Below are 27999 nucleotides of genomic sequence, written 5' to 3' on the forward strand. Positions count from 1 at the left end.
GGGTGTAATCCCGCCTCTCGCCCAATGACAGCTGGGATCTACTCCAGCCTGTATAGATGATGGATGCATGTTTAAATGCAAAACTGAAAAAAACCTTCCTTTTCTCATTTAATTGATGTCCTCTGTGTCGCATCACTGACATGCTCAGTATCATGCAAACTGGACTTTGTTTTTTCAAAGCATGTAAGCAGGTGTTTGATACAAAATGATTTAGTGGAACATTTATAAAGTATTCTCTGCACATTTGGTCTTTTTTTTTAATCATTTCCAACAACAGAGCTCTCTGACAAAAACAACAACAAGATAAATCAGGCTTTAGTCGAACAGAAAACACTCAATCTAAAAAGCAGTTGATATCATTGTCGGCTGTGTTCTTTGCATGGGATTTGTTAAAAAAATAAGTGAAACAGAAGATTTTCAGTCTAAAAGCTGAAATCCGCTCCGTTTGATTTAGTGATTTAGCACAGCTCGGCTTTTTATTCTGATGTTTCACCATGAGTCATCAACCAGCTGCAGCCAGAACAAATCAGCACCTAAAATCAGAGGTAATAAGACGCACTGCAACAGACACACACACACACACACACACACACGCATGCTCACTGAAGCGTGCGCGCACACACACACACACACACACACACACACACACACACACACACACACACACACACACACACACACACACACACACACACACACACACACACACACACACACACACAGAAAGCATGATGAGTTAATAAACTCACATGGAATCATGGACGTGAATGTCATTGGCAATGTATGCAATATCAACACTAATAGATTATTCATATAGATTTATATATTTTCTCTTTTTTTAAGAATTTCTTCTGTTGTTTTTTTCCTCATTGGTTTCTCAATCTGAATCTCAGATTTAAACTGACGCTCGATCGTCTTCTCATCTCTAAACCTTTGAAACAACCTGCCTCTGCCTCCGGGTCTCTTTCTCTCTCGCCCTCTCTCTCTCTCTCTCTTTACAGACAGAGCCGTGGTGTGTGCGGTAGTGTTGTGTGGGAGCCGAACAGTCTGGTGTTCCTCATTAAAAACCTCCTGTACCCCCTCTACTCTGGAGAATGCACACATTAAGTACACAGGTACAGTGTCTGTTCAGATGTTCCTCCTGAAGGAGCAGAGGAGCGAGCCGACAGGTGAAGGGGGGCGTCATTTAACTCCGGGGGAGGAGCCCCTTCTTGTAGGCGAGCAGGCCGGCTGCGGAGGCAGCAGACAGGACGGTGGCGACTCCAAGGAACTTGAGGAGACCTCCGACTGAAGGCAGGTTTCTCTCCCAGAAGGAGGTGTGGAAGGGGAGCGCCGGGACCTCCTGATGCAGGACAACATGAGGAGTTTGTTTCAGTTATTTGACTTTCAGGTTTAGTTTATTTTAAATGATTTAGAAAGATTTCTCTCACCACACTCTCAGGCTCCGTCTGCCAGATCTGACTCGGGGAGATTTTCTTCATGGCACACAGGATCTGCAACAAATCGTCTTTGTTGATCAGTGTGGACACTTAAATCAGGATTTAAATCATTCATTCAGCAGTAGAGTTTCGCTGGGTCATCCTCCTTTAAAAAAATAGATCCCTCTCTGCTCAATTTCCCTGAACTCACAAACTTAAAAAACTCTCCTGAAACTAAAACAAATCCACAGTTGAAGAAACAAGTGAGCCCGCCCTAAAAAGGCAATAATGCTATATTTTATTTTAAATTACAAATGCTGCAGGCACAGAAATATATTAATTCTAAGATCTCGATAGAGAAGGGACTTCTGTGGCCATAATGTTTATATTCTTTTTTTAATGCCAACTCTCAATAATTCAAATTTCCAAAATGTCATTTTTTCTTGAATAACTCTCAGTATGTAGAAGTTGTTCATGCAAGCAGAAATGATTTTTATAGGTTTTCCTGGTTGAGTATGCTCTGACCTCTCTGGCTGCTCTCTCTCCGGCCTGCACGGCTCCCTCCATGTAGCCGCTCCACTCGGTGGCCGTTTCTGTTCCTGCGAAGTACAACCTGCCCACCGGCTCCCTCAGCACCCTGCACACACAGGACGGAGAACAACACCGGTTAAAGAGTTAAATGATGCTTGGTGTTAAAGCCTTTATGTTGGTGATGAGGTACATCTGGAGTGTTCCAGTCTTTTCTTGGTTTTGCCGTGCGTTCAAACTTAGCATTTAAACTTTTACTTGTGTGTGTGTTTTACCTTCCATACTGGGTGAGGATGCCTGGGGGGAAGTAGGCCGTGTAGCAGCCCCCTGAGTACTCCTCCTCACACCAGTTCTTCTCCTCGTAGTGCACCGGCTGAGAAAGACATTTCAAACATTTAAATACATTCTTCTTAATGAATACAAATATGTTTCTGGATTCAAAGATCACCTCATCCTCGTTGCAACATCATCACATGCCTATACAGTTTTATAGCTCTGTTTTTACAGATGTGTGTGTGCGCGCTTGTGTTTCAGTCTGAATACACACTCACATGCAGAGCCTCCTCTGAGCCCAGAACTTTGGAGTAGATCTCACAGATCTTCTTCTTCCTGCACGAGACACCAGAGTGAGTTAGAGCTGCAGCAGAGCTGGCAGAGTTTTAATGTGACGTGTTTGTGCAGTTACCTCTCCTCTTTGGTCAGGTCTGACAGCTTCCTGCATTTACGAGCGAGGATGAATCTGCAGGAGAGGGGGAGCAGGAATATTATCCAGTGAAAAAAAACACATTGCACTGATGCACAACAGGAGCACATGTGCACACACTTGGTGCACTTCTAGTTTTTCCATCATTATACTTCAGAAATGAGAGCTCTTCCAACTCTGTGGCCTAAATTCTGGGGGGCCTTTTCCTGTTTCAACATTCAATACAGCATGCCTGAAACCAGATCCGTATATTTGTGTTTATTTAACCAGGAGTAGAAGCCTTGTTGAGATTAACCCTTACAAGTCTGAATTAGAAATGCAATGCCTGTGTTTGTATTTATACTTCAGCAGTGTTTCCCCTAGGTTTACAGCTTTGGGGGGGGGGGGGGGGGGGGGGGGTGGGGAGGTGCGGGCAGACGGACGCCGACACAAACACTTGAAGGAATCTTGGAGTTCATGCGTTACTTTTAATGACAGCTGTCCTGTTCTATCAGAAAGGTATCCTTAAATTACTTCTTTCCCTGATTTCCGACTCTATCCCATCTCTACAATAAAGGCACAAAAAGCCCAAAATTAAATCTTAAATTTTTTTTTTTTAAATTAAATGAACTTGACCTTCAAGGGGGGCGGGGGGGGGACTGTTGGGGGGGTGGGCCGCCCCATAATATAATGGTAGGGGAAACACTGTTCAGGTTAGGTTACATCTTCAAATGTTTACTGTTTACAAGCCTAAAGTTTTCTGTTTTGGATAAATTAAAACAAGATTACACAAACAGTGTTATCCTGACAGTCTGTGGATACTGTTCTGCATTCTTTGTAAAAAAGAGTGGAACTGAAGCTGTTGTGGTTTCATTTGAAGTCAAGTTGATAGGTTATGCAAACAGTGGTGATTTGTTAGTGCTTAAAACTGTTTCTTTTGGGATACAAATTGTATTATATTGTATGTATAATGTCTTCATTTGGAACTTATACGCGCTGGGGAAATTATTCAAAGTGATAATACGGAGGCAAAGGAAGTGTCATGTTTTTAATCACCCCATGATGGCGGGGACAGTCCCATCCGGCTTTGTGTCATCGAGCGTCAGGCCGATCGGCGCTCCTTCCTCCTCGATCACCATGCTGCCGCAGTAACCTGCAGACACACAGGTGTACGATAACAATCATGTCAAATCAGACTCTTCCAAACTTCACACGCATCACATTTAGTCCTCCCGTGCACCTTTATTCCTCCAGAAGTTCTCTCTGTAGTACACCATGCACTTGATGACGGAGCCCATGGGGACGCGGCTGATCAGCTGGTTCCTGAGTGGGGGCAGCTCGGGGTTAAAGTGCATCTTCATGTTCAGACCAGGGGGCGTGGCCAAGATCACGTACTTAGCCTATGACAAAGATGGACAGGTACAAAAAAAGAGAGAGATAGCGTGATAGAAAGAGAGAGAAAGAGAGAGAGAGAGGATAGAAACACAATCAGGACAGAGTGAGCTGCATCACACTCAGCAACCAGCAGAGGGCAGCAGAGAACTATTTTGCCAGCAGCAAGAGTTGCATGCTTTCTTTTGGCTTAGATCGTGCATTATCAGCACAACATTAGGCCACATATGTGATGATAACTAAAATAATAATAATAGTCATATTAACTATTATGACTGCAGCGATGAAAGAAGAACTGAGAGTTTGTTAGAAGTTAAAGTTGTTGTTTATTTTGTTTTTCTTACAGTGTAGGTCTGTTTGTCGAGCGTCTCCACCACCACCATGTCCCCGCTGTGGTCGATCCTGTAGACCGGAGACTCCAGCTTCACCCGCTCTCCCAGCTGCCGGGCCATGCACTCGCTGATCTGACTCGAGCCGCCAGCAAACTTCCTCTCCTGCATGTGGATAGAGAGGACAGAGAGCTCAGAGGTCCAGCAGGACTAGAGGGGTCTTACTTTAACTTTTTATCAACGTTTTTGATTTATTTCTTGCAAAATTTCTTCACTCTGCGCTGATCCCGCTCGGAGTGTGACTCCAGCAGGCTAATAAAACCCACATGACGGAGGCGAGCTGATAAAATCTGTTGATTAATTCGGGTTTTACTCATTCATCTCCTTCATCTGCTTCTGTTTGCTTCACTACAAATTCATCAACATGTGAAACCAAAGGAAAGAATGTGCTTGTGAAATTGCAGCTCATGCAGAGTGATTGAGGACTGAGGGGGCGGAGAGACATTAAGCGCTGCCAAAGCTCTTAAACACAAAATTAAATGAACTGCGGCCTTTTCCATACGGTGAGTGTCAGCGTCTCGCCGCTTCCTCCATCACAAACACATTGCAAGTGTTCCTCTGTGGCATTTGGACAAATTTGGCTGCCAGTCCACAGACATCACACGCTAAATCTAAATCAGTCCCGGCGGTGACACAGGGCGAGCCGCTGTTTGTCTTCTTTGATTAAAGACAATTTTTATTTTTCAGTGGAAACACTGAAAGAATACCAAACAGCATCCATTGTTTATATTGCATCCAACTCAAAGTATTTAAGTCTTTAACATTCATAAAACAAGGACGCTGAAGATAGAATTCTTTGTTTCAGGTTGCAAAAAGTGCTCCAGCTTTTGTAGTCTTTACTTTAGACTGCTTTAAACAGGATCATGTGAACTGGTTCCTGTTGATGCTTTGATCAAAGGGTTAAACAGAAAGCTGTACACATACCCATACACGCAGCCCAACAAACAGGAGAAGATGTTTTAAACAGGAAGGTCCAGCAAACAGGACAGAGTGTCTGTTTACCTAAACACAAACCCCCCCTTTCCTCCGTGGCCATGGCAACAGGAACACTCAGCTTTGGAAAGCCCTCCAAGAAAACAGCTTTTGTCAGGCTCATAATGATGCAGAGCTGACCAGCAGCAGACTAAAGGTAAACGCGTTAGAGCTGATTTACGCCGCTGTGGGATGTGACTGATTCTTCTTGGCCGGCCTCCTCTGCACTGCAGGGATCGTTTTCCCGCACAGAGACTTTCGGGGGGGAAGCTGGGACATAATACTCAGATATTCTGTTTGTGCTGCGAGTTCAGCGAGGCCCAGGTAGAAATCATCCTTTTGTCCTCAAATCTTTAAAAACTGAATCTTATATCAAGCTTCGGTAGAGCTGCAAAAATCAGAGGCCTTATTCAGACTGCCGTTAAATATGCCCCAGTGACGTTTCACCTCTAATCTGAATATTGCAGAGTAATGGAGGAACAATGTGATCCCCCCTCTGTACCGTCTTTGGAAGCAGTAACAGAAGCGTTACAGAGGCCAGATGGGATCAGTAACAGTAACCCAGTAAGGAGAACCAATATTACACCTTCCCAGAATTAAGATAATGTCCAAAGAATTCAAAAGGGTGATCCCATCTCATATGTCGTCTCTGTTCAAAATAAGATAGGGAGCAGGACTGTGTCTCCAAACAAGCAAGGAATCTCTCATGTACTGGTACGGAGACAGAAGCTGCAGACGTACCTGTCCTCCGTTCGTGGTGGAGAAGATCCTCATGGTTCCTCCGCACTGTTTCACATACCAGAGGAACCACAGGGCCGACACCTCGTGGGGTTCAGAGGTCACATTCACGTTGATAAACAGGGTGGCAAAGCGAAGAACAGCCCTTAAAAAAGACAGTACATAATTAGTCAAAAATGTGTTTCCATATCACTAATGCAAAGTAATTCTAAAGGCAAAAAATGGAAAATACCGTTTATATGTTATAAAATATGTAATTGAGACGCTGAGTAAGAGTTTCTAAGACACGGTTAAAATGGTTTCATCATGTCAGATGGAAGGTTATCTGACTCTCTTAACAACTATGTCTCTTCATATTCACTTTATTATGGTGTGCCTCAGGGGCCTGTAATGGGGCCATTTGCATTCTTTAATACCAGCTTTACCTTGGGCACAACATTCACAGAAATGTCTCTTTTCTTTTTACGCTGATGATACACTGATCTACCTGCCTGATGAATTTAGAGCCTCCAATGCCGAGTTTACTCAAGGATTGACTTTCTGATATCAAAGACTGGACGCTGAGAAAAACTCTTTAACTGAAGAAAAACACAACGGAGATCCTTGTCATCATGTTTTAAGCACATTGCACAAATAAATCTGATATGTGCTTCTTTTTTATGGAGCATGTTGGCGCCTTGGTTCCTTGGTTGATATACTGTCAGGCAAACTATCACCTTTGACCACCATAATGTCAATCATTCATTCTTGAGTCCAAGTGGACATTTGTGCCAATTTGAAGGTCGTAACTCGAGACAATCCTGAACTATTCCTTCAGAAGAAATCAGATGCTGTAATGTCTACAGCCCAGGAATCATCAAGGCACAGAGCTTAAAAATGGCCTGCACAATGCTCTCTAGCTAGGCAGGAAAAGTCATATGATCTCCTAATTTCTCCTCTACCTGGTCCAGCAGATTTTCTCAAAGAGCTCCAGCATGGTCATCTTGTCCCACTCCTCAGCATGAGGAGCTTTCCAGGGAGCCTCTCTGGGAATCTGAAACACAGGCAAACAACAAAACATTTAGATTTCATGGAGCAGAGTCAAAACAAAAGTCTAAAACGGATCCTTTCTTTTACCTCCTTGCCCATCTCGTCCATCGTCCTGAACAGGTTGTTGAAGTCCAACATGACGATGGGGTTCCAGATCGGGGGGAAGGAGCCTTTGAACGGGTACGACTTTCCCTGTTGGATACAAAGCATCATTAAACTCATATTCTTTTTATAACCATCAGTTGATCACATTGTGTAGTCATGCTTTCTAACATTGCATTAAGTCAGCAGAAGTCAGTTTTGTCATTTTATAGAGATTGGCTGCTTTGGTTTAATATTTTAGATCGTTTATTTCCCGATCAGACACAGAGCAAAGAGGATGTGGGTTCAAAACATCCTAGGTGGCAAAACTACTACTGACAGATGTTTGTAGGATTACAGATGTTCCTGAGTGCATGTGTGAAAACAGCTACTTTTTCATACACAGAGACAATCCAAAGTAATTCACCCCAGCCATAAAGTAAAATAATAATTCAGTTAAAGTGAAAACCAATCTGCATGTATACTTTACTCCAACAAAAGCAAAGAAATATAAAAGAAGCCTTAAAGAGTTATTAACTCTAATACTGAACTTTCTCATCACGTTTTGTGGCCTAAAAATGTTTTCTGACCGAACATGTTTGTATTTGCCTTTGAAAAAATCCACCTGGGTTGACCTTTAATTTGCTTAGTCACTCTGACTGTGAACTTTATTCTCCAGCTCTTTTTATTGCAGTGTTTAACAGCTGATTTAACTACTCACGCATCGAGTGATAAGAGCGTCAACAACCCAAGGTGACTCGTGAAATTTCTCTGACACTCTTTTTTAGAAACGTCCATCTTATTATCAACAATGTGTCTCTGTTTGTGTGTTTCTTGGTGCATAAATCCCCTGACTTTCAGCTTGTCAAGTGAATTAAAAGACAGCTGCACGTTTAGTGATAACTTTGTGTGAACTCCCTGGTTGGTCTGCTGCAGCTGCAGGATTTCTCAATGTCCTGCTGTTACACCAGTTCAGCCTCTTATCTAGCTTTTGTCTCACCATAACTAGATAAAACCATAAAAACTAGAATTGTATTTCCTCCTAAAAGGTCTTTGAATGCAGCATTTAGTCTGACATTTTCCACACTGTTATCTGGACAGATCATTGGCAATTAGCAAGTTCCCTCAACTATCATATTGTTAATTCCTGTATATATTTATATTATATTTGTTGGCGACAAAATGCCTGTTAAATAAGATTTTCTATTGTACTTGTAATTCCAACACTGAACACTAGGTGGAGTCTTGGCTTATGCTGTGCATAAAGCCTAGCGTGCATTAGACTGGAGCCAGCTGTGTTTTTGGGAGCATTGGACATTAGATTTGTTGCACCGACCAGAACACTGTCCAAATTTGTTCAGACTTATCACTCGTGACCTCTTAAAGGTCAATTATTATGCTAAACACACTTCACCATGTTTCTCTAACACTAACATGTGTCTCTAGTTTGTCTGCAAACCCCCCAATGATGAGAAAAGTCCATCCTCTCCGTCTTTTGCCTGCTCCACTTTTCAGAAAATGTGTGCTCAAACAGGCCGTTTGGAGATTTTCCCTTCATGACATCACAAAGGGCAGTAACCCCTACCCCAGGTGGGTGACACTCCCACAGCTAGGTGTTTGTTCTGCCCTCTGAGTCTGCCTTTTCACTGTGAACAATCATTAACAATAGTACTTTTACAACATGCAATAATATCTTCAACTACATGGCGTGTTTAGTCTTAGTTTTCGGAGGAAGGAGCTGCAGGGTTCGGTTAAAATCAGAAACAGAAAACATGTTTTCTATTAAACCTTTAAATATACTGATTCTTTCTCTCTTTACTGACTCGTGTTCTCGTCTGTGATGGAGGTTTCCAGTTTTTTGCCGTTATTAGAGAGGGCAGCTGAAGAGAGACAGGAAGTGCTGGGAGGAGGGAGTGAGGTGTGACATGCAGCAAAGGGCCGAGGTCGGATTCAAACCCACTGCAGCTGCCATGATGACTACAGCCTCCGCACATAGGGCCCCCATCATAACTGAGAGGCTATCCGGCGCCCCTCCAATTTATTTCTGTTGGTTTTGTTGGCTGTCAGACTTAAAGAAGATTTAAAAACAACGCAAGCCTTCAGTGATTTCACATCTTTCTTCATCTGACATCAAATTTCAAACTGTTTCAAAGAAAACACTTATAGATGCAACTCTTGTTGTATAAAAATAAACGCAGTAAAGAGAGATTTTCTGTCAGCGCTACGACACCTTTCTGTGTTTGAAGGGTGAAAGTATAGTTCAGAAATCAGCTGCAATGTTTTCATCAGAGATGTGTTTACACCGAGTCAGAGACACATCAGATCGTGTTTACCATAAATCAACAGGAAAGGGAGTCTTTTGGTGCTGAAAATAGCTTTTTAAATAATCCACTCTAACTTTAGATTCTGGTTCTGAATGGTCTGGATTTGTTTGGACCAGAGAAGGTAGGCGGTTTTAAGGCACCCCCACATGGCTGTTTTGGATGCCCCTCGGTTTGCCAGATATGAGAGCAGTTATCAGGTCAAACCAACAGGTGTTGCAGTGATGTAAGCGGGCAAGAGAACTGGTTCAGATAGAAGTGATTGTACCCTAATAAGCTCCACGAGCAGAAACGTGCTCAATATTGGAGATGCTTTTGATAATGGTTCACTTTATGCCTGCCTCAGTCAATTCGGCCTGTCTTGTCTTCAACTTGTACAAAATGAAGCAGCCCGACTTTTAACAAGGTCATATCACAGATCCCATATTACACCAATTTTAGCGTGACTGCACTGGAAGCCCATCACATTTCAAATTGATTTCTAAGATACTTTGAAAATTTTAAAAGGCTTGGACCCTGTTTATATTGTTTTAAAAATTCTTTGAACTTTGGCTTTAAGATAATCTTCAACTTCTACTCTGTATATTGGACTGAGTCTATGTGTGATTTTATTTATGTTTTGAATCTCACTTTGGGGTCCATATCTCCCTGTTTTTATTTGGGATTTTCTAATCAATTTTATTCTAATTTGTATTTTATCATGCCGTGCTATTTTTTATTTGTTTTGTTGTTGTTGGTTTTAGAAAGGCGCGATAGAAACATAATTCATTATTATTTACTATTAAAAAAAATTCTGAATCTAAATTTAAATGTATTCTAGCAGTATTGCCTTGGGGAATAAAACATTGTGATTGAAACATCTTTGTGATCTACTGCCAGAAAACTGCCATCTATCTAAAGTCTAAGGACACCTGATGTTACAGGCCACCAGTAGATGGCAGTAAATCTTAGTGATACAGTTTGTTTTTTGAGTTGAGCAACAGAAAACATTTGTACATACAGTTTCTCTGATTTATATCCCTCTGCAAGTCCTGCAGAGAACTCAGAATACTGAGACTTAAAACAGAAGTATATGTGTCGTCTGCATAACATCAAAACAAACTACCACGATTATTAATGAAAACAATCAAGGGGGAACTAAACTGACCAGAACACACACACACAGAGACAGACGGATGATGGAGCATCTCCTTAATGTACAGCATCAGAACTGTCCGTTGCCGTGAAACAACAGGTCTGTCGCCATGGTGATGCTGCTCAAGTGAATACAGGAGGGGGGGCAGAGGAAGAGGAGAAGGGGGGAGGCAGCAGGAAGAGGGGAGAAAGCAGCATCTGTTTCCACATCAGTGAGCAATGATTCAGCCTCACTCTGAGGATAAAGTGTCAAAAGAGACACAGTCCTCCTTTTCTGTGTTTTCTACTTTAATTAAACACTCAGTTGACCTTAAATGTATGTGCTTATGATCTGTACTCCAGCTAAATCCAACATGTCTCTCTTCACAGTCTACAGGCTTTATTTTCTTCTCTTGGGTCGTAAAGCCCCGCAGCTCTGTGCAGGTTTCTTCAGGCCAAAAGCAAGCACACTGCATGAGAATGAATATAAAAAATGTATGGAAATTTTCACCACAATGTTTCAGAAAGACTGGCAGCGTCAAAACCCTCCTGATGAGCTGAACTTGCATCAGAATATGTTCACCAAACACCAAAAAAATCAAGCAATTTAAAAGTTGTTTGCTTGTCATCTTGCAGACAAACATCTTCATGCATCATGAAGTAGTTATATCAGCATCCTTCTAGCCTGTTAGTTGTATTTAAATCAAAGTAAAGTCTGTTTATTTTGGGTTCATTCTCTGCATCCATCAGCTGATCCATCCATCAGAGAAATCCTGGAACTGATCCTAGATAACAGATCATCAAACTGGGACAGAAATCAGGTCTATCCTGTGTAAATGTGTCTCTGAGTCATGACTGTCTACAATGAGTGAGAAGCTCGAGTCGCGCTGGCTGTGTTGTTGTCAGAGCCGTGTTTACATGAACGGGACGACCGGCTCCTCCCCTTGTGTATGAAAGCTGTTTTAGTCAAGGACTAGAGAGAAGAAGAAGAACATACTCACTGATTATTTTTAATGTCATGTAAGCATCTTTAGATCACGTTCATTCTGTGTCAATTTACATTCAATGTGAAGCTACGAGCTAACTAAAGAGCGCTAACATTAGCCTGCTAACACAACAATGCAGGACACAGGTGATTGCAGCTCGAGTCAAAGACAATTTTTTCCGCTGCTTGTGTCAACTCCTTCCTGCAAACGCGACTGGAGAGGGGTTGGAGGTTTGTCTCTGGAGGTTTGTCTCTGGAGGAGAGCGGAGGCTTCAATATGGCGGAGGTGTCACCAAAGCCCGGTTTGTTTTGGTTTCATGCTGGTGCTCAAGGGCGACATCTACTGGATCAAGAAGTCGCACATTCTTCCTTCAGTAAATGTCAAAAAACGGTCAATCACAAGGCAACAGATTAGGTTATCCTACAGCAGCTGAAAAGCCAGAAGGAGGAGGTGGAGACCAAATTGAAGCTAAAAGGAGAGTGAAACTTTGACCTACATTCACTTAAAGCCCAAGAACATGGCATTAGATGGTTTGCATCTGCTGGATGGGCGAGTCTCTCCCTTGAGGACACTTATAGAGGCAGATGAGGGATTGAAGTTCATAAGACCGTATCAATAAAAGCATTAAGAGCTGCATGATAGATTCTTTAACAATCTCTTTAGTCTCTCAGATGACCCGTAAACGTGCAAACTGTCAGGACATCCACCTTGCTGCCAGCGCCATGGGACAATCCCACGCTCCCTCAATCTCTGATAACAGCTCAGTATTTAATCAAAGTCTGTTTTCCCATCTCTGATAGTGATAGCTCATTAATAAATCCTGTGCTGAGAGCTGCAGCTGTCTGTTAGGCAGCAGTTTGCTGATAAGGGAAACCAGCGCCGGCCCTTTGGATTACAATCTGACAAACAAAAGCTGATTAGCTACGCGGCTTGCTTGAAAGCTAGCTCTAATAACACAATGGCTTGGCTCACATGCTGGTTTACTATTAGCTGCTGTCCTGTGAAGTAATGTAAACACTCTTGTGTAGTGTGATCAATGCACAGGAATAAATAACCATTTTTACCCCAGGGCAAACACAAGCCAGTCTTTGGCCATACTTTCGAATAGAAGTTTTTCTTTTCTGACCTACATAGGACATAATGAGATGACATAACTTTGTTCCCACCCTGTCCTTTGTCAGTCCTCTGCAGGATGAATACCTGAGTTGAAATGTCTTTATCTGGTTCCCTTAGCCCTCCTCTCTTTCCGAATGGTTAACAGATAAGCTTCTGTCTCCTTTTGTTTTTCCTGGGTCTCACTATCTGTCTTTCTACACTGCAGCCAGGCTTATTTGTTGGTAATATTAATGCTGTTGTTGGTTCTCCTTCAGCTGATGAGGATCACTTTGTCATCCCTGACAGCTCCACAGTGGAACCTGTTGTCCCTTAATGCACCAAGAAGCATTAGCCTTACATCTAGCTTTAAAAGGCTTCGGCTGCAGAGACAGAATATTAAACCAATCTGGCCACATTTATGAATTGGAAGCTACTTTGACGTCTGAGAGTTTGGCCGGATTTCAACATTTTTGGTGAATTTTGCAGAGTCAGCTGTGGGATCAGTGACACCAGAGCTGCTCTTACAAATGCTTAATACACACAAACAATCAGACACAAAAACACTGTCTGACAACGGTAGGGCTGAGCAGCTTTTGATGAGGCCTGCTGCCATAGAAACCGGCCAGGAAGCTACGAGAGGTGTGTGTGTGTTTGTGTGTCTTGGAGTGGATCTTACAGAGATAGTAGCTAAGGAGACACACACACACAGGAGCTCCCACACATGATGAGCTCACAGTCTGTCCAGTTATTCCCTCACCAAACCACAGATTTATTTTCTAGCTGCTGTGGGAGCCGAACGTTGTGCTGGTGACATTTCACAGCGCTGTGGAAGTAGGTCATGTCAATAGTGCAGCACTGCCAAGCGACACCGTGGTGAGATGGCTGGCACACTGAAGAGTCAAACTGCAAAAAAAGGGGCCTCGAAAGGACAGAAGGAATATCAAGCAAACCAAAACTCAGAGCATATGATACTGTGAACCCTTACCCCCCTCAGAAAACAGAGGTGTGTATGTGCACACCTCAGATCTGCTACACTACATTTACCTTTGAAACTGAACGTTTCCATTAATGGTAAATAGACTTCAGCTTGTGCAGAGCTTTTCTAGTCTTCTGACTACTCAAAGCGCTTTTACACAGTAGATCACACTTATACATTCACACACTGATAGTAGAGGCTGCTGTGTAAAGAGTCCATCAGAAGTAACTAATCCCATTCATACACTGCCGACGAAGCAACTCAGGGTTAAGTGTCTTGCCCAAGGACACATCGGATATGTTGCTGCAGGAGCTGGGGATTGAACCCCTGACCTTCTAGTTGAGAGATGACCGACTCTACCAACTGGGCAACAGCCACCCATTAAGTCCCTGAGGAGGCTTAAAGTTCCTCCTGAGACATCTGCACAAAGTTATATGACATGAGTTTTATTGCCTGATTTCTAATCATGCCATGTTCTTTTCTCTTAACAAACACAGCAGAATTTATTGCTAAGTCACTTTCCTTCAACACCAGCGGTTAAACATTTGATTTCTGATGTTTACCTACTTTGACCATCTTCTCCGGTGTTGAAAAATGAAGCAAATGCAGAAGTGCATGAAACTGCAGTTCCTCGGGTGTCTACTGAGCTGGTGGGAAGTGTGTGGTACCTTGCTCAAGCGCACCTCGGCAATGCTCAGGAAGTGAACTTGCACCTTTCCAGCTACCAAACCAATTTCCAGATTTCATCCGCAGTGGGATTTGAAACGGCGACTCTTCGGTTCCCAACCCAAAGTCCCTACAGACTGAGCCACTGCCCCCCTTCATTATTAACGCTCATTTTGAACTTGGTTATGAAAGAAAGTTGCATGGCGTTCAGTCTTTCTGTCTGTAAGAACATTTAAGGGCAGTTCAGGACGAACACCAGGTGTGCAATGAATCAATAACTCTGCTCCTGCAGTGGAAATGTTCTCTATAGGAAGCACAGGTCAATATTTACTGTGTACCTTTGATTAATACTTACAGCTTCTGTCTAATATACCCATAAAATGTAGTCAAGTTTCAATATCCTCGTTTAAATTAATATGAGAGTGTACCTGTGTGATTTATGAGGCTGTAGCTTTAGATCAAGTGAAGACGGAGCTGTGTGTCTGACCTAAGGTTTATATACAAAGCAGTAAAAGTGTGTTTGACTTTGTGCCCACACGCCCAACCAGGAGTTTAAAGTCCATCTGTGAAATTAAGATTCACTGACTTGAACAGAGCTTATGTTGAGATAAGCTCCATCATCAGCACAAAACATACACACACACACACACACACACACACACACACACACACTCACACTATCAGGCAGTCTAGTGATTTAAAGAGGGGTTAGCATGAGCAGGGTACATGGCAGAAAAAGGAAATCAAATCAGGTAGAGCAAGACAGTGTTAAGGACAGCGGTGCACCAACAATAACAAGATGTGCAGGAGAGTACAATGAGAACAAAAATTTGTCCTATTCTGTCTTTGTTTACTTCTGCTGCCCGTTCAAGCACTCAGAGAGAAGACAAATTGCATTACAGAAAACCCCTCAGGCTAAGATTAGCATCTCCATTCGTTAATGCTGCAGAGGAGACGGGTGGCCTGCTGCTCGGCACACATGCAGGAGGACACAGGAAGAATATAATGTTTGGTTCTCTGCAACAAAGTACAATGGACCTCTCTGAAAGTGTCCAAAGAGGACCAAAGCGAACGTAAAGACCCAAAAAATCTGCTAGACAGAAACATTTCCAAAGACTACTATAAAGTGAGTTAAACAAACCCAGGGTTACCTTGCTTCACTGCTTTGATGGGCCTTCCAGAACCAGACCCAATCCCTTTGTTTTGTCTTTATGTTTTCTTTGTAAAATTTCCTTTAAAAAGCTAATAGTAAGCTAATAAAAAAGCTGATATTTAGCATACAGAGCCATTCAAAACAGACTGAACAGTGACTACCAAGGGAAGGCAGAAGGGCTGCAAACCAACTTTTGTGCCTTAGCAAAAGTAAACTTTGATGAGAAGCGTTCTGGAACCGAGGTCGACGGTGCAGCCCGCCCAAAATAAAGGCTGCATGCTAAAGACATTGATTTAATGTTAAAGGATAATGGCTCAAACTGAGGATGTTTGAGTTCTCTTCAGGAAGAACAGATATGACGTCAGCCAAAGCCTGGGGAAGAGTATTACTCTGACATCACAAAAAGAACATGCATAGCTGCTGGAAACTCACGTTGACATAGTGCAGTAGGTTTTCCTGTTCGTTGACTTTGTAGGTCTTGATTCCGTATTCTTTGGCCAATCGGAGGATGCGGTTCTGAGTTGGGCCGATGTAAGCTCCGCCCAGATCAACCCACTTTGTCTCCTTATTCTGAAAAAAAAAAAAGGTTAATACGTATGGCATTGAAAAGGATGTTGATCACAACAGTTTCAGTCATGCCAATCATATCAAAGATCCTCTCATTACAAACATCAGGCACTCCATATGGAGTACCTCAAAGATCTATTCTGGGTCCACTCATTTTTTGTCTTTGTAAGTTGTCACTGTTAAATCATCCATATGTTAAGTATTGATTTAACCCTTATGTAGATGACAAACGATTCTACAAACGATTCTACATAGCTCCTGGTAAACACATCACTATTTTAGGTAACATAACTCTCCTTCATTGAAGAAACATTAAAGTAAAACAATTATATTCTTTCTCATTTTACTCCAAAAGATGCAAGGAATATTTAGCATGCTTTCATTTTAAGTTAGCTTGATTACTCAATGGACTTTTTACAGGTATCCCATGATTCTCTTATTTTTGTTAGAGCTGTTAATCATTTTATTTCCTTTTGACATTTTAAAGCTCCTGTGAGGAAATTACCCGTTGCATGGTTTTTGCAACCCCTGTGGACAAAGCGGAACACTTTGTCTCTTGTGTTTCTGATGTTATCTGACAATAAGAAATCTCAGAATGATTTACTTTAAATGTCTAATGTCCAGCTCACGATGTATCTTTGGCAGTGAAAAATTCTGTTCTGGCAGCGTGCTGTTAATCACACGTTTGACACCTACCCGGGCGAGGGAGTGATGAGCATATCAAATCATTTTATAGAAATAATCCCTCCTCTCTTGGATGGTCTTGTTTGCGCTTGTAGCTCATATTGATGCATCATTATTCATTTGAGTCTGTTTCATAACCTGATATAAAACCTGGAGCTAGAGCATGGGAGTTTGCCTGCAAATGTTAATTATATTCTTTATTAATTTGCAAAGCAGTTTTAGCTGCATTATGGCTGAAAATGTTTCTATATAAATCAAGTTGTTATTACAGGTAAAACTCAAACCCTCGCAGTAGTGTGAGTTCATCTTACTCGGAAAGTGAAGGTGCGACCGCCGACTCGATCCCGGGCCTCCAGCACGACAGGGTTCAGTCCGCTTTCCTGCAACAGCTTCGCTGCACTCAAACCTGCAGACAGAAACTTAAATTAATAAATCGAATGCTCTGAAAAAAAAGTAAAATAAAGAACATAGGTGTCTGTGGCTTTTGTTGAAAGAAACAAGTCTAAGTGGTTGCTTTTTTTTTTTTAAAGATTTATTTTTGTGCCTTTAATGGAGAGATAGAACAGTGGATAGAGTCTGAAATCAGGGAGAGAGAAAGTAGAGAATGACATGCAGGAAAGGAGCCACAGGTTGGATTCGAACCTTGGCCCCCCGCTTGGACCACGGCCTTCATACATGGGGTGCGCGCACTAACCACTGCGCCACCAGCGCCCCAAGTGGTTGCTTATTGAGGCTGTATGACTTCTCAGTAAGGGCTCAAATACTTTTGAACGATGCGTTTGCATAGACAACCTGCTGCGTCGTGAACGTAAATCTTCACATACTTGCCTTTGTACAATGTGTATTACTGGAGGATTCTTCTAGAGGGATCACCGCACAAATCAGACAGAGTAATAACACAGAAGAAGAGATGATCTGTCACCAGCTATTATGGCACACATTGTTGGATACTGTGCAGTGGCAATGACACAACATAGTGCGGGTCGTTGCAGTCTCGATCTGTTAACTTTTCTTCAAAACTTCCTGCCATTGTTGTAGCGGCTCTCATTTCAGATCTCATCACCATACAACTCTACGCTGCTCCTAGCGGTTAAATGTGCACTGCATCATTCTGAGGATGTGCACAACCAACGGTGCAAACCACCGCAGGATACGCGAGGCTGATGTCATGCGTTTGTGTGCGCGTAGTTAAAAGCAACTATACTCAAGGCTTAAGGTTTCTCTCAGGAGGAGATAGTTGAGAGGGATTATCTTGAAATATGATTGGAAAGATGAGGATCAGAACTGGATTTATTCGTAAAGAAACAAATCCTGTTTCTCTTTCCAACAATTGCGCCACTGTACACTTCAGAGTGTTTGTCTTGGATCTGTTACTCTTCTTGTTTTCCCCTTGAACTGTCCTTTTTTCTTGCACAAAGATCTCTCCTGAAACAGGATTAAGAAAAGGATTATCCACCTAACATTTGCCTTTTCAGTGACTCGTCTGCATGTAGAGATTTATGGGGGAATCGGGGGAGAAGAGGAGGAGGGTTTTGTGCATGATGCATGCACTGAAGGTGGGGGGAGAGACTTCCAAAACAAACCAGCTGACCTACTGATCATGTGAGGAAACACAGAGATCTGAGCGGAGAGAGGAGCCTCCGCTGACTGACCGACTGCAGAGGGTTTCACACACTGACCTCGGGCAATCCTTCTCATAACTGTGATTCAATAAGACATAACGTAAATGCACTTAGGCATGAAGAATCAAATGCAAAGGATTAGTGTGCAGCATATGGCTCAGCAGCACTGCACTGTGTCAGAGCAGCAGACCTTTAAAAGCACAGGAACCACAAACAGAGAGAGAGAGAGAGAGTGATTTATATGAGATATGAACTGTTACTTAAAACACTTGTTCTGTATGTGGACACCCAAACGTCAGCCTCAATCTCTTTTTTCTACACTGACATGTAGAATCTGTAAATGTGCCGTAAAGACATGTGGGCTCCCATCTGTGGCAACCTGACGTCGATTTAATAATCCCTACAAATCAGGGGGTCTCCGACAATTTGTAGGTTACAGATGGTTTTTCAGTAGTTCCCCAGGAGGATCAAAGACTGTGTCCAAAAAATCTGACGGCAAGAAATACACCTTGAAAGCCTCTTTGCACTTCAAGTCATCAAATACCCAGATGTCTCCCCTCCAAAATAATAGGACAGGCCTATCAGCTGTTTGTCAACGTCAGAGGGTAACCAATACCAGCAATGAAGCAGCAAGTTTACCTGTAACAGCCTGTAAAAAGTAAAAATTACAAAGGGAGGTCGGAATGATCATTTCTGATGCATTCAAGGAAGTCAGGAAATCTAAACTCTTATTTTTGGCTCAAGTGTAAAATCTATTGCTATCTTCACTTTTATGAAGATGCCTGATTATTAAGCCAGATAAATCATTGTAAGAATACTGACAGTAGTCAGAACAGGCTGTTTCTGTGTCTGTACCTTTAAATGTAAATGAGCTGTGTCTGACCACGCCCCCTCTCTGGAAGGGCTTGGGTGTCTCTGGCTTTCTCGCTCCATGTCCTATTGTTTACGGTGAGAAGGCAGACTCAGAGGGCATAACAAACACCTAGCTGTGGGAGTGTCACCCACATGGGGGAGGGGCTACTGCCCTTTGTGATGTCATGAAGGGAAAATCTCCAAACGGCCTGTTTGAGCACACATTTTCTGAAAAGTGGAGCAGGAAGAAGACGGAGAGGAAGGACTTTTCTCATGATTGGGGGATTTGTAGACAGACTAGAGACACATGTTAGAGTAAGAGAAACATGGTGAAGTTTATTTAGCAGAATATGAAGACAAGTTTGTTCTCTCTGCATGTTCCCACATCTGTGAAAATGTTTTCTTGGCCTTCACCCTAAATTCCTGTCTTCCCTCCTCTTCCTCACGTCCTCTCCGTCCAAATCCTGCTGAGCGCTGCTCAAGCTCGCGAGGTTTATGTAAGTTTACACAAAGTTTGTCCTGAATTATCCAACTCCCTGTACAAACACACGCACGCCCAGCCAGGCTCTGAGAAAGCATTAGCCCGGACCAGAGGAGGCTCACGAATCTTCCTCCGTTAAATTGATGCTATTACCTGCACTCAGCTTTGAAAGGTCAGTCTCTGCGTCTCAAACAAAGAGCGTCTGTCTGCGTCTTCTGTTTGTGCCCACAGCAATCACTGCAGAAACTACAGTCCTGATGGGACGCTGCTTTGATCACACTGCTTGTTTTCTTAATAGAGACGTCTCTTGTGAATAGAAAGCCTGTATAAATATGACTAATGGATCAATTTAAACTGAAGGTATCGTCACTTCAAAAGCCTCAGACTGAGCTTTCCTCTGTTGTTAACTTCCGAGAGACAGAGGGACAGATTTAAATTCAGACCATGCAGCAACGAGATCATGAAACTCAGGGGATATGTGTGGGAAATGACTGTTTCAGGTAAGAATGACTGTTTCAAACACACACTTGATATAGTACTCTATCAAAAGTACATGCCTGTATTTGTAACCTTGTCTCGACATGTATATAGGTTGGAAAAAACTTTTTTAGATTTCTTCAGTTGCAGTGGCTGCAACAGACTCAGATTGTTCTTCTGTGTGTGACAACATTACAGGAAGGATCCCGACAGAGAGAGAGCTTTGTGTTACAGAGGAACAACATGTCCCCCCCTTTGTACCATAAGAAGAAGGAAAAAAAAGGGGCACAGAGATTGCTGCAGGCCTGGAGATCCAGAGAATAATAATGATTGAGTTTATATTCACAGTTACAACACGGGATGTCTCCACTCCTGCTCTATACACAACTACTCCAGTTTCTCCTTCTTTTCCCACAGTCCAGGAGAACCACATGTTCCTTCGCCTCCATGTTTACAACTTTGCAGCTTCCTGTTTGGTGCTGGAGAGGCCGCTCCTATTGGTTGTTGTAAATGGTCACACCTTTGAACAACTCAATATGCGTAAAAAAACTTTGAACCGGTTTAAAAATTAATTGATCCCTGTTTCTATAAAACTTTTAAATAGTGTCAAATAAGACAGATAAGCACTGGGATATCATGTGTCTTTGCACTAGTATTTTGAGAATCTGAAGTTGTTGATATAATGAATTGTTTTCTGGACTTCTAAATAATGTTTATCGTTGATGTGAACGATGTTGATGGGATGTTGCACGGGCGAAGAGCCCAAGACAAATTTGTCCCTTTGTGAGACAATAAAGTTCATCTTGAATCTTGAAGATTAAAGACCTGCTATGATAGCAAACATGTTTGTTTGTATTGGAACACCAAGACGGGAGAAAGACCGCCTTTAAACTGGTCAGATTGAGTTTGATGATCACCTTACACTGAGCGACCGGGATCAACGGAGTGCGCCCCAACTCCAACAGAGCTCTGATTTTATTCAGACTCTGTGCATTTGGAATCACTAGAAATGTTGTTAGGTGTAGGCGAACATTAGAATAATAACCTGAGCCCCTCTATGACAAAAACAAGAACTTTTACTGGACACACTTTGGTTGGATCCATTTCCCCCCCAAAGGATTTTCTGCAGCCGCTGCAGCCCATGTGACGACTGCAGGTTGAAGTATTTTACAGGAGCAGGTGCACAGGTAATTTTGAGTACGGTCTTTCACCCGCTCTTTTGTAAAGTGTCTCCAGATAACATGTGTCATGTATTGGCACTTTACAATTAAAGATTGATTGATTGATTTGAACACCAACATGTATACAAATAGGATAAACTGGAAGTCTGAAAAGGTCTACCATGAGACGGACGTTCATCTGAAGTCTCTGGAGTTTCTTAGATTAGATCAGATCGAACTTTATCGTCCGTCCCAGCAGTGACAGAAAATCTCCTTTGAAGAAAGCTCAAGCAATAAACACAACTTTCATTAAAAACACAACAAAGTACAGACGTTATAAGGAGACTGTTAAAGACAGCGGCTGATGAAAAGGGTGGATTTGATTTTGTTCAGGGAGGTTACTGCGGAGGGAATGAAGCAGTGATGTAGAGGGACTTTGTAGAGAATAACTGGAAGGAGGGTGTGAGGGGCTGCAGGGGGGTCCTCTGAGACCACACAGTTCAGAGAGGGTACAGTAGGTTGGGATGAACCAATCAGTTGCTGCTACACTTCCAAACAGCTGCCGTTCATACCACACACTCACTACCAGGTACGGTAACATGCTGGGTCGACATGCTGCACTAGAAAAATAAAAGTAACAGAAAAACAGAGGTGTACACAATATTTCCGCTCCACCCTCTGGGCATGAAAACGTGCCTAAAGGGATAAAAGCCACATAGAGGAGAAAGGTCAGAGCCTCAAAGAGAGAGATGACAACAGACTCCCACTGAGCCTGATGTCCTCCTCTGTTAGTTCACCTAAAGACATGCTTGATATTTATCAAACAAACAGCACCGTCGTTAAATGCAGTCGTCCTGTCATCTGAGGCACAGCTGGAGAGCATTCAGCAGGTTTCTCTCTGCTTTGTATGGATTGATTTAACGAGGGAGGAGGGAGGGAGGAGACATGCCATGTGAGTGCAGGGTGCGTTTTCCGCAGGTGTACGGTTATTAAAGTGCAGCGAAATCTGACGAGGAAACAAAGATTGGAAGAGTTTGTGTTCATTAGACTTTAAGTTTACTGAGCTGCTGACAACGCTTTTGTTTTTTCTTCTCTCGGCTTTCACCGTGTCTCTCCTCCCCTTCTCTGCAGCTCCTCCAGGCTCTGTTTGACCTATCATCGTCCGCTCTGATGTTTGAAAGAAAAAATATAAAAGCATCTGTGTGTAATTTATTTATTGTTCTCGACCGTTAAGTTTAAGGAACACCGAATTTATTTCGCTTTTGCTTTTTGATTGGAGAGAGTTTCTGACGCTTTTTGTGCAGCTGCAAATACAAACAGACAGGGACACACACGGTTACCTTGACAACAGTAATTGTTAGGATGGAACCACTTGGCAGGAACACGCTTTATTTAAACGTGCATTGAGTGTGTGTGTGTGTGTTTTCAGAAACCTCTCACTGGTCCAGGACTGAATCTCTGCCATCATTTACTTTTATTTAACATAACAAACATAACACACAAACTCAGTCTCCTTCAGTCCTCCAAATTTGCCAAATCTCTGCAGCTTTTCTGAAATCAACCAATTTCCCCCACTGGTATTTATCTGGTCGTCACCAAATTAACTTTTGTGATATTCTTAAATTCTTCCACTCGAGGTCAGTGATATATTGTCTGCACATCTTAGGGTCTGGTGCATTTTTCTGCAGGTACAGAAACAGTTTGGTATCTTTGTCTGTAATACATTTTGAACTCTGCATGATAGAGACAGACTTTTTTGAAGCAGACAGCTGCGTCTTCCAAGAGAGAGCATCGTTGATAAAACCGCATCTTGATGCCGAGCTGCTAAACGCCATCTTGAGTGACTTTTACATCTTTGATGGTTTTTTTCCCGCAGTGTTCTTTTCACGGGAACACAATCAACAAATCCAATACCAACTTAGTGACGGCTCAGCCTCTTGAATCAGGTTCTGTATTGATCCAGAGGGGGGTGGGCATTTACAGACACACAATCACATGTTCCCCGTCTCGTGTTCTCTGCACAGAGACACCGATTGGATGTTTATGAGGTAAAAAACTGAGGAGGAAATATTGACAAATAATTACGCAGAGACGTGATAAAGAGCAGACAGCAGAGTGTGATGGAGGATATTATTTACAAGGTTTTACTGTGAATTTTTCAAAGATACTTTATTGACTAGATAAAAATATTAAAGTCAGAACAATGTGTCAGTCAACTTGTTTTACTTTGACATTTAGGTGACATATTCTCCTCCTCTTCAACCAGTTTAAATAAGTCTCAGAGCTCCTCAAAACATGTGTGTGAAGTTTCTTGTTCTAAATCCACTCTGATCCTGTATTTGATCATGTCTATAAACCCCTCTATTTCAGCCCTGCTCAGAACAGGCTGTTTCTGTGTCTGTACCTTTAAATATGTAAATGAGCTGTGTCTGACCACGCCCCCTCTCTGGAAGGACTTGGGTGTCTTTCTCGCTCCATGTCCTATTGTTTACGGTGAGAAGGCAGACTCAGAGGGCAGAACAAACACCTAGCTGTGGGAGTGTCACCCACCTGGGGGAGGGGTTACTGCCCTTTGTGATGTCATGAAGGGAAAATCTCCAAACGGCCTTTTTGAGCACACATTTTCTGAAAAGTGGAGCAGGCAGAAGACGGAGAGGATGGACTTTTGTCATCATTGGGGGGTTTGTAGACAGGCTAGAGACACATATTAGTGTTAGAGGAACATGGGGAAGTGTATTTAGTATAACGTGACCTTTTATATTCTTTCAATTGAATTAAAGCTCCTTTAAAGTCTACATGGACCAGACAGCTCAGCACACACACATACATGAGAACAATAACGCCATCACACAGCAGCGATGCAGTCAAACAGCCTCCTCACCTCAGAGTGACATTTACTGAACAAACACAGTTAAAGGGCAGAACAGCAGCAGGACGGGGGTCAAATCTCCTCTAATTATTGTTGGTTCACACAGTTCAGTCTGCACAGCTCTCATCATCATCACCACCACACTGATCCGGCATAAAAGAGATGCAAACATCTGATAGTTTAAATCTTTTCAGCGGGCCTGTAACTCTTACAAACAAAAGGTCCTATCAGGACTATTATATCTCCGGATATGATATGAATCCCATTTAAGGAGCAAAATTTGACAAATAATCAATATTATGGCTCCTATGGCTTAAATGCACTATGCAATACTGAATAATATTAAGACCTTAAGCATGCTTTCATATAACAGCATTTGGTTGAAGTTCTGTGCAGATTCTCAGGACTAAAGTCTGCCACACGCAGTCAAGTTCTCTAAATAATCCCCTGAACTGTTTATGGAGGGTAACTGCATCAGTCTGCACGACAAAAGGCCTTAATTCATTTTAGATTTATGCACTCGGTGTGTTTCAGAGCTTCGATCCATTCTCGTTTTCACAGCCAGCTCCTCGTTTCTTATTTACTCTCCCTGCAAACACGTTTCCCTTTCTCTCTTCCTGAATTCTCTTTCTGCATCCTTCCTCCTCTCGCTCTCTCTCTCTCTCTCTGCCTCGTTTGATTTCCCACATTCACAGCTGCTCGACAAAACAGGAAGAAGTGCTTCCCACTTCCTCCTCCTTCCCCCTCCTCCTCCTGTTCCTCGGCATCCTCTCTGCTGCTGGTTTGATGACAGGCTGTCACAAGTGTTTAATGTTTTCACAGAAAGTGCTCGGCTGAGTGCTGCCGTTGGGCGGCAGGAAAATGACAATCACATTTGCAGGCAAGCAGAGACACACAGGTCTGAGGAGGGAGAGGAGCGTGAGGAAGAGGAAGCAGCTCTTCCTGTCCTTCTGGTTTCATCTGGCCTTTGATTGGACACTGATTGTTATATGTGCAGCTCGTTACAGGACGCTAAAGGGCAGCGGTGAAAACAAATGGTATAATTAAAGAAGCCTAATGTGACACACAAGGAGAGAGCGAGAGAGACAGCAGGGGGTGATGTGTCAGATTTATTAGATTGAGGTGCATTTGTTTGTGCTGTTTGACTCGTATCTGAGCTGACACCGCCTGACCTACATTCTTCAGACAGACAGACCGGCGGTGGACTGACCTGTCAGTCAAACGCAGGAGGAGGGACAGAGGTCAGGCGGGGAACAGAAAGGACAGAAGTTCAAGCATCAGTCAGCACAAATGTTGTCGAAATTTTCGATGCATTTCTGGGTTTTAAAACGATACAATCTCCACTATTCTAATGATGGATAGTATCCAAAAGCTTAAAAAAACATCATCAGATAAGTCATATATTTAACCAAAGCTGCTGCCAGAGAGAGAGAGAGAGAGAAATTTAGACAGTGTGCATGAGTTTTCCTGCAACTTTTGTTTAGAAAAACAAAAAAGTACACAATATAGGGTCCGTATAGGGCTTCTACTTTTGTTACTGTGGTATTAAAGCAGGTATTGATTCCTTTTTTTTTAAAAATAGAATCATATCAAAAGGCAAACCTCTGGTCTCCCAACAACCCCAGCCTGATGAATTCAAATCCTGACAATCTCTGGATCTGATCACAGCTGTCATTGGGCGAGAGGCGGGGTACACCCTGGACTGTTCACCAGTCAATCACAGGGCTACCACGAGAACAATACACTATATTTAAAAAAAAAAAAAAAAAAATCCTCTCGAAGATAAAACGATATCAGCATGTTACACTTCCTCTGATTTGAAGAGCAAACAATCCTCACGGTTTGAATGATGTCATGACAAACATAATAGTCTACGATCCTCTCTGCAGTGTCTGCAGCACATGTGACAGAGCTCTACAGACCTGGTTTTAGAAAACATCTTTTTAAGGATCTCTGCTAAATGTTTGCATACTTTTTTAAGATGATATATGATTTGGCAAAGTGCAAAATACATGCAGTCTAGGAGATTATCTGCATGTTCTGCATCGTAATCTAGAGTCTAGGAGTGTTGTCTAACTTATCCATGAGCAAAGTGAGGAAGAACTTTATATGCAGATTTTTGCTATCTCATGGTGTAGCAGCACTTTAGCTTCCAAGTGCTCAGTGGTTCAACATTAACATGATAAATATCTGCTGCATCGGCTGAGCATTTTCTACAGTTTCACTTTGCTTGGTGGATCAGAGTTGGAGCATCAGCGAACATAAAAAGGGAAAAGTGCGGTTGTGTTCAGATTAATTCAGCCTGCTCGGATTCAGATCAAAGTCTGGACAATCATTTAAAAAAGAGGAAGAGCACTGTCTAGGATCATATTTGGGCATATAGCCAATTCCTTAAAAATCAGCAGATGCACCAAAATCAATTCAATCCAACCCAATCTGTGCAAATGTTTCTGACTCAGAAAAATTTCCTAGAAAGCGGCTACTGACAGACTTTTGAGACATGATGCAACCCCACCGCATTCCTCCTTCTGGATTCATGTTTGGTTAATCCATCGCAGCATGAAAACGCATCTTAATCAAGGAATTGTTTTGAAGTTCTGCACAAGTGTTGGTCAGTATTAGACACTTAGATCAGGGCCTGCAGAAATATCCTTCAATTCATGTTACTCTATCACTCAGCACTATTCATGTACATTTGTTTTAAGCTGAAATGCAAAGCTACATTTCCGCAGAATAAAGTCACAAAGAGAGAAAGCAGAAGTCAGCGATGTTGTGTATTAATTGGAGAAGCTCAGAGACAGTTTGTGATGCTGCAGCATTCGTTGCCAACACATTCTGCAGAGGACTACTGTCACCCCAGGAGCTGCACACCCCTCAGCTTTTATTCAAGTGCTTCTTAACGAGACAGGCTGGTGCTCCCATGAGAGCAGTCTCTTTGGAGAGGACGTCCTCTTTGCTTTCATAATGTGTTTGTAAAGGGAATGCAATCCTTCTTAATTAGCTTGTTATTAACACAGCATGCAGACAGCAGTAGATATTAAAAAACAACACGGTGAACATATGGAGAGCTCATCCTCAGCATCAGACCTCACACCCACTTTATAAACACACACGGAGATTTAATCACACGCGTGTTGAAACTGCTAATATCACATAAACCATCCTGTGTGACACCCCCTCCCTCCTCTTATGTAAGAGAAACTCTGCTCCGTTTGATTAGCTGTTACTTAACCGGAGCGCTGCGGTGACACGCGGGGAGAGGAAGACTCGCGGAAGAGCCGCGAGGGCGGGGGGACGGGGGGCGGACGGAACCGTAGAAGAAGAAGGGGACGCATTCGGAGAGATTAAAAGTCTGTGTTTCTCCTCGGCTGACTGCAGATCAGCTGCAGCAACAACCCGGAGAAGCTTCCGCTGCAACAGTTGTCTGCTCTCCTCCGAACACACAAAGCGCATCACAGCTCCGCGCTGCGCCACCACCCCTGCTCCTCCACACGCTCCCTCTCCACTCACACACAACCTGCAGAGAGACTTAAAGTTCCCGACGTTACCTGAAATCCCTCCGCCGACCACTATCACATCGTACGTGTTGCTGGGTGCTGTCATGGTGCAGTCTGCTGTGTCCGCCGCCGAACGCAGGGCGCACCGAGAGGCGCATCTGTATTAAAGCTTCGGGCAGGCCCCCCTCCCTCCTGACTCCGCCCACCGAGAGAGCAGCAGCAGCGCCGGGAGGGTTAAAACGGCACAGACA

At 42.8% G+C, this 27999-nt stretch overlaps 1 protein-coding gene and 1 long non-coding RNA gene across 2 annotated transcripts in view; both read right to left on the bottom strand.

Annotated features, from left to right (window-relative positions):
• Nucleotides 1–27999, bottom strand: part of LOC132986916 (uncharacterized) — a 138900-nt gene that overhangs the window by 2973 nt on the left and 107928 nt on the right. The window lies entirely within an intron of this gene.
• Nucleotides 240–27956, bottom strand: mao (monoamine oxidase). Its single transcript, XM_061053608.1, has 15 exons — nt 27800–27956; nt 17102–17196; nt 15972–16109; nt 7236–7340; nt 7061–7152; nt 6123–6264; nt 4365–4514; nt 3869–4028; nt 3685–3781; nt 2632–2685; nt 2498–2555; nt 2222–2319; nt 1944–2055; nt 1431–1493; nt 240–1342 (listed from the first exon to the last, which is right to left on the bottom strand). Exons 1-15 carry the CDS (start codon nt 27852–27854, stop codon nt 1187–1189), a joined length of 1575 nt encoding a protein of 524 aa, XP_060909591.1. The 5' UTR covers nt 27855–27956; the 3' UTR covers nt 240–1186.

Source organism: Labrus mixtus, chromosome 13 (assembly GCF_963584025.1).
Source record: "Labrus mixtus chromosome 13, fLabMix1.1, whole genome shotgun sequence".
NCBI classification, from domain to species: Eukaryota; Metazoa; Chordata; class Actinopteri; order Labriformes; family Labridae; genus Labrus; species Labrus mixtus.